General features: G+C 41.8%; 1 protein-coding gene across 1 annotated transcript in view; it reads right to left on the bottom strand.

Annotated features, from left to right (window-relative positions):
• The window catches only part of LOC108538321 (E3 ubiquitin-protein ligase RNF216-like), a 108,301-nt gene extending 101,809 nt beyond the window's left edge, over nucleotides 1–6,492 (bottom strand). Inside the window, 4 exon segments of the mRNA XM_017886367.1 lie at nucleotides 275–412; nucleotides 2,090–2,127; nucleotides 2,130–2,139; nucleotides 6,272–6,492. Coding sequence (XP_017741856.1) covers nucleotides 275–412; nucleotides 2,090–2,127; nucleotides 2,130–2,139; nucleotides 6,272–6,388 — 303 coding nt within the window. The 5' untranslated portion in view covers nucleotides 6,389–6,492.
• Between the last annotated feature and the right edge of the window lie 776 nt (nucleotides 6,493–7,268).

The raw sequence follows: 7,268 nt of genomic DNA, 5'->3' as shown, positions 1-7,268 counted from the left end.
ACCCTCCCTCTGATTATGAATAAGAAGATGAGTGATGCGGGTGCTCCTCTGCAGCTAGGTATGGGGGCGTGGAAGAATTCTACTGCTCCCTGAAAAGAAATCTGCTGTGCTTAGAGAACCCACATAATCACACACAACAGGTAATGCACACATAAGCACACCAGCAGAATTCCACCTCACCCTGAAAGAGGCACTTACACTTATCTATCAACATGGTCTCCTTAGACTCCAGGAATGTGTCCTATATACATGGGACGTATTACACAGTTCTTACCTTTCCAGATCCAAAGACTGCCTCTTGGGCGTATCTGATGAGACACTCTTTGCAGAACAAGTGAGCATCTGCGCACTGCGTCAGCTCCTCGAATGGAAATTCCCCATAGCAGCAGCGACACTCAATCAGCTGGCCGTCCTGCAGGCAGTCAAGAAACACACAGGAAATGTCCTGCACTTAATTAAGCAGAGGAGGAGCCTTGTCTCCCATCCTCATCTCTCTCCCACCCCCCACACAAATTCTGAGGTAAAAAGCAACCCATTTTAGGGGCCATAAAACAATGATATGCTGTTTCGTGCTATATAAATCTAGCTCAAGATACTAGAACAATAGTAATCCATACCTAAAACAGCGACGTTTTCATGGGTTTTGTCTGGTATTCTTTAGAGTAATTCTTTGTATAAAGTTATCATATTCAATCCCATGGTGCAAAGGGAACTAGAACATCTGTACTCAGATGCTAACGTGATTATAAAAAGCAAAGATAAGGAACACAAGAGATATTACCCAAAATGCTTTCAAAAGCTGGATTTTGTTCTTGTCATAAGGACTGGTCGTATCCAAGTCTGAGCTTTATTTTAAGGGACTATTGAAGCTAATTAAAGCAGCAACCTCAAGTAATGTACCAAGCTACTGACTCCTTTCATTAACTATAGCAACTGATCCAATCACCAACTCATTCTTTTTTTTTTTGAGACAGAGTCTCACTCTGTTGCCCAGGCTGAAGGCACAATCTCGGCTCACTGCAACCTCCATCTCCCAGGTTCAAGCAATTCTCTTGCTTCAGCCTCCTGAGTAGCAGGGATTACAAGCGCCTGCCACTATGCCCAGCTAATTTTTTGTATTTTTAGTAGAGACGGGGGTTTCACCATGTTGGCCAGGCTGGTCTCGAATCCCTGACCTTGTGATTTACCCACCCTGGCCTCCCAAAGTGCTAGGATTACAGGTGTGAGCCACCGCATCCAGTGCCATTCTTTTATTTATTTATTTTTAATTTTTATTAGAAATGGGGTGTTGCTATGTTGACCAGGTTGGTCTCAAACTCCTGGGCTCAAGCAATCCTCCCATCTCAGCCTCTCAAAGTGCTGAGATTACAGGCACGACCCACGATGCCTGGCCACCAGCTCATTCTTAATACCACATTAGAAAAGGTCACTAGCCGGGCATAGTGGCTCACACCTGTTCCCAGCACTTTGGAAGGCTGAGATGGATGGATCACCTGAGGTTAGGAGTTTGAGACCAGCCTGGCCAACACGGTGAAACCCTGTCTCTACTAAAAAAACGAAAATTAGCTGGACATGGTGGCACATGCCTGTAGTTCCAGGTACTCGGGAGGCTGAGACAGGAGAATCGCTTGAACGCAGGAGGCAGAGGTTGCAGTGCACTTCAGCCTTGGTGGCAGAGCAAGACTCCGTTTGAAAAAAATAAATAAATAAATAAATAAAGCTCACTGTATGAGGGCGGCAGACACCATACAGAAACCCATCTTGCCCTGAGGTTAGACATATCTCTTTCTTTTAACTTTAAAGTGGTATCTAAGTTGTAAACTTTCCTTTATGAGTCCATCTAATGAACGTCAGGTAATGATTTTTAATGGGAACATCTATAATCTCCCCCTCAATTCTGATTCAGTGTGGTATAAGAGTGACTATACTAGATCATGTATCTGACTATAACTTAGCTGAACTGCAAACTCAGCAAATCAACAGGAGGTTATCCAAAAACAAATTTGCCATCAAAAATGCTGACAAAACATGGTAAGAGAAAACAGCACATGAAAATGCCCAGAATAAACAAGGTGAGATTTCAAACTACCTTTTGATACTGTTCTTCATTCATCTGCAGGGCAAGCAAAAGTCTTCATGCTGAAAAACAAAGCACACACTCAGACACAAATTCAGTAAAAATGACACTAACCATTTAGCATTCATTTCCATAAACATAACTCCAGTATTGTGATCTCTTCAATTACACAGTTTAGCAGTTCAAAAAGTTACCTGTGAATAAATTGTAAGTGGATCAGAGAGCTAGAAAATACAGGACAATTCTTCTTAAGTATGACTCAAAATGTAGAATAAATAACGGAAAATGCTGACACATAAAACACTTTGAATAGCATCAACAAAAACAAACTGAACAAATGAAAACTAAGTTTGCCCGGGCGGGATGGCTCATGCCTGTAATCACAGCACTTTGGGAGGCTGAGGCGGGCAGATCACCTGAGATCAGGAGTTCGAGACCAGCCTGACCAACATGGAGAAACCCTGTCTCTACCAAAAATACAAAATTAGCTGGGTGTGGTGGCGTGTGAATGTAATCCCAGCTATTTGGGAGGCTGACGCAGGAAGATCACTTGAACTCGGGAAGCAGAGGTTGCAGTGAGCTGAGATCACGCCATTGCACCCTAGTCTGGGCAACAAGAGTGAAACTCCATCTCAAAAAACAAACAAAAACTGTTTGACAACAGACTTCGTTGGCAAGGCTGTGTGGTAGTGGGCACCCTCACACATTACTGGTGAAAATGCAAAGCAGGACAACCACACTGGCGGGACACTGGCACAGAGTCATCAATGCCACTTCCAAGAGTCTAGCCCAAAGATGCACCTGGGCAGAAACAGGGAATGATGTATGCATAAACTTATCATGGCGCTATTTATAATAGCGAAAACCTGGAAACAACTCTAAACGTCCATCGACAGGGGAATGACTGAACAAACTGTGGTATTAGATAAAATAGTGTACCAGCCAGTTTAAAAAAGGAAAGAGAAAAACCTCTATGAATTGCCATAGAGTGATTGCCAGGATGCATGGTTAAACGAAAAATGCAGTCACAGAAGAGTCTGCCACCATTTGGGATTACATTAAATTATTTGTGAGACAGTGTCTCACTCTTGCCCAGGCTGGAGTGCAGTGGTGTGATCCTGGCTCACTGCAGCCTCAACCTCCCAGGCTCAAGAGATCCTCCCGCCTCAGCTTCCTGAGTAGCTGGGACTACAGGTGTGAGGTACTACGCCTGGAAAACTCTGCTACTATCTGGATAAGAAAGACGGGTAAATAAAAATAGTATACATATTTGTTTTTCCATAAAATAAGGAAAGATAAACCAAAGACTAACAATAATGGTTATATATAAACAAAGTGGGGGGCCAGGTGCAGTGGCTCACACCTATAATCCCAGCACTTTGAGAAGCCAAGGTGGACGGATCGCTTAAGGTCAGGAGTTTGAGACCAGCCTGTTCAACACGGTGAAACCCCGTCTCTACTAAAAATACAAAAATTAGCCAGGCATGGTGCTCGCGCCTATAATCCCAGCTACTCAGGAGGCTGAGGCAGGAGAATCCCTTGAACCCGGGAGTCAGAGGTTGCAGTGAGCCGAGATCCTGACACTGCACTCCAGCCTGGGTGACAGAGCGAGACTCCGTCTCAAAAAACAAACAAAGAAAGAAAAGTGGGAGAAAGGGACAGGACAAAAGCTAGATTTTTCTGAATATTCCTTGTTTTACAGTTTTGATTTCAGAACTAAATTTTTTTTTACAAAATTAGATAAACAAAACCAACTCTCTAAAAGTTCAAAATAAACAGAAAGAAAGAAACTTTTTTTTTGTTTGCTTGTTTTTTGAAATAGAGTCTTGCTCTGTTGCCCAGGCTGGAGTGCAGTGGCATGATTTTGGCTCACTACAACCAACCTCGACCTCCCAGGTTCAAGCAATTCTCGTGCCTCAGCCTCCCAAGTAGCTGGGATTACAGGCAGCTACCTGGAGGGATTACATGCCCAGCTAATTTTTGTATTTTTAGTAGAGACAGAGTTTTGCCATGTTGGCCAGGCTGGTCTTGAACTCCTGGCCTCAACTGATCGCCTGCCTTGGCCTCCCAAAGTGCTGGGATTACATGCAGAAGCCACCGTGCCTATAAACTTGTTTATCAACTTAATGGCATAAGCACCAAGACATATTTCAAGTGACTTTAAAATATTTTAATTTTATATTCTCAGATATAATCTGACAAAAATAATGTTATTAATGTCATTAAGAACCAAGACTTTTATCATCAGAGAAAAGAAAATAAAGTTGGCAGGGCATGGTGGTGTGTGCCTGTAACCCCAACAATTTGGCTGGCTGAGTTGGGAGGAAGGCTTGAGGCCAGAAGTTCAAGACCAGCCTGGACAACATGGGGAAACCCAGGCTCTACAAATAGAAAAAAAGTTAGCCAGGGTGCACACCTGCAGTCCCAGCTACTCAGGAGGTTGAGGTGGAAGGACTGCTTGAGCCCGGGAGGTTAAGGCAGTAAGCCATGAATGTGCCACTGCACTCCAGCTTCGGTAACATATGGAGCTCCTCTGTCAAAAAAGAAAAGAAAAAAAAGCAAAGAAGGCACTTTGGAGAAATTGTTGAGTCCAGGTCAGAGAAAGTAGAAGTTGAAACGGGGTCATCTTGCTGTGCCCAGAAGCAAAGACATTGTCAGAGACCACAGGGGTCGGGTAAGAGAGAGTAACTTGAAGGGGCAGCCACTAGTCAGAGACGGGACAATGTGAACATTACCAAGAATAAATGACAATGAACGGCATTCATCAATTTGCTAATACTTTAAATACTTATCTGATAAGATTGGTGATATTAATGAATGTCATTCTGTAACAGATGGATTAAGATAATAAATTCTAATTTCTGCTTAAAATCTAGAATTTTGGTCAAAACAATCACTTCATTCATTTTGAGAAAATGCCTGCCAAATAATTTTGAATAATCACAGTTTTCCTGTCACTTTTTTCCAAGTAAAAAGTGGCCAATGCAGCTGCTTTGCGGCTCAATTGCACAAGTGCTTTCCTCATACCTGGATATAAGACAAGCTTCATATCCTGGGATGTGGCGGAAGCACTTTATGAAGACTTCATTTTATTACACTGAATACTGAAAAGATGTTTTCAAGGGTCAAAATTTGGTAAAATAATTTTACTGCTTTATCAAAGATATTTTAGGTGAAACTGGTGTGTCTTAAAATGTAAGTGCATGGTGGTGAAGAAAACAAAGATTATGAGGATGGCTCTATGCCACTGGTCTGATTCATGCCAAGGCACCACTGCTTTGCTTCTGCTGGTACAAATTCAATATGGTGAAAAAGCAAATACAGCTGACCTTGATCAACAGAGGTGTGAACTGTGGGGACCCACTTATGTGCTCATTTTCTTCTGCTTCTGCCACCCTGAGACAGCAAAACAAGCACACCCCTCCTCCTCAGCCTACTCAATGTGAAGACCATGAAGATAAAGACCTTCTCATGCTGATCCACAGTACCATTTAATGAATACTAAATATATTTTCCTTATCATTTTCTTAATAACATTTTCTTTTCTCTAGCTTACCTTACTGTAAGAATACAGCATGTAATACACAAAACATACCAAACGTGTTCATCGACTGTTACGGGTAAGGCTTCCTGTCAACAGCAGGCTGTTCACAGTGAAGTTTTGGGGCAATCAAACATTATATGCAGACTTTCAACTGCACAGGGGGAAGCACTCCTAACTCTCATGTTGTTCAAGGGTCACTGTAATGTCTTAGTATAGTTATAAGAGGTTTGACCTTGTAGACCCCCAAGAAGAGTCTTGGGAAACCCAGGGATCTCTGGGTCACACTTTGGGAGCCAATGGTTTAGAAGATACTTATTAAACAATCAATATATACATTCCAGCTGACTTGCACATTTGATACTATATGTAGAAAAATTAAAGAGCAAAATGGAACTGAGGCTGGAGGAAGGAAGTAAAATAGATACACTAAGCTCCAATTAAAATTTTCTAACATAAATCTGATTTATGAAACCACAAACCTAAGTATTATGACAAAACCCAGGTTTTTTTCTTTTTAAAAACCTTGCATATATCCAAATTCACCACTCTGAAGAAAAGGGAAATCTTAAAGACAGTTTTGAACTAACTAAACCCTAAGAGCAAACCAGAATCCCAGAAACACACCCCAAGACCAGAACACATCTTCCTACCTCTGCCATCTCTTTGATTTTCTGCTCATAGAACTCCTGCTCTTGTTGCACAGCTGGAAGGAGAGCACGCCGGTCATAGGACCTACAATGTCGTCGCTTATTTTCAAGAAAGAACATCCTCTTTTCTATTTTTATGTCACCTAGAAGATATACGACAATGCAAAAGCATGCAGACAACTGTGTATTAGGAATCTGGGCCAGCCATGTCCATTCTTCCCGGCCTCATCCTCCACCTTCTCTCTGGCGGTACGTTTCATGACTTCTCTACCACACTCTATAAAAGAGAGTGTGGTAGAGAAGTCATGAAACGTACCGCCAGAGAGAAGACTGGGTTTTCTCTCTGGGAAAGAGAGAATTTGGGAAGACTGGGTTTCTTACCATTTGCCAACCTACCATCCATTTTTTGACCTTTCTGGTTCTTTCCCTCTCTTTATGCTCCAATTGGAACGCATCTCTTATTCTGTCACTAGTGTACTATGTGATTATACCACAATTTATTATCTATTTCACTACTGAAGACATTTGGGTTTACTGTTTTGAGTTAATCTGAATAGTGCTGCTTATAGCCATTTGTTGGTGAATGTATGTCTGCAATTTAGCTGGGAATTGCTAGATCATGGGATAGGCTTACTTCCAGCTTTAGAAAATAATGCCAGTGTTCCAAAGTGGTTGTACCAGTTTACACCCTTCCTCCATCAGCAACGCATATGAGTTCCAGTCTCTCCATGTCCTTACCAGCACCTATCCTCGGTTTTTAATTTTAGCCATTCTGGTGGGTGCAAATGTGCTATATGTTTTTCAACCATTTTTATTTTGAAAGCATTGAAATATACAAGTGGCTGAAGGAATAGTACCTATGTTCACCACAATGTATTATGAGAATAAAAGACAGCAGAATGACAAATATCAGACATGTAATTAATCTGTTTAGGTTTTGTATTTCTTTTGTTGATTTGGCAATTTATGATATTCTTTTTGGAGACAGAGTCTCATTCTG

This window comes from Rhinopithecus bieti, unplaced genomic scaffold, assembly GCF_001698545.2.
Source record: "Rhinopithecus bieti isolate Rb0 unplaced genomic scaffold, ASM169854v2 scaffold_13704, whole genome shotgun sequence".
Taxonomy (NCBI): Eukaryota; Metazoa; Chordata; class Mammalia; order Primates; family Cercopithecidae; genus Rhinopithecus; species Rhinopithecus bieti.
Note: the sequence above shows the minus strand (reverse complement) of the source record. Positions and strands in the feature narration are given on the sequence as shown.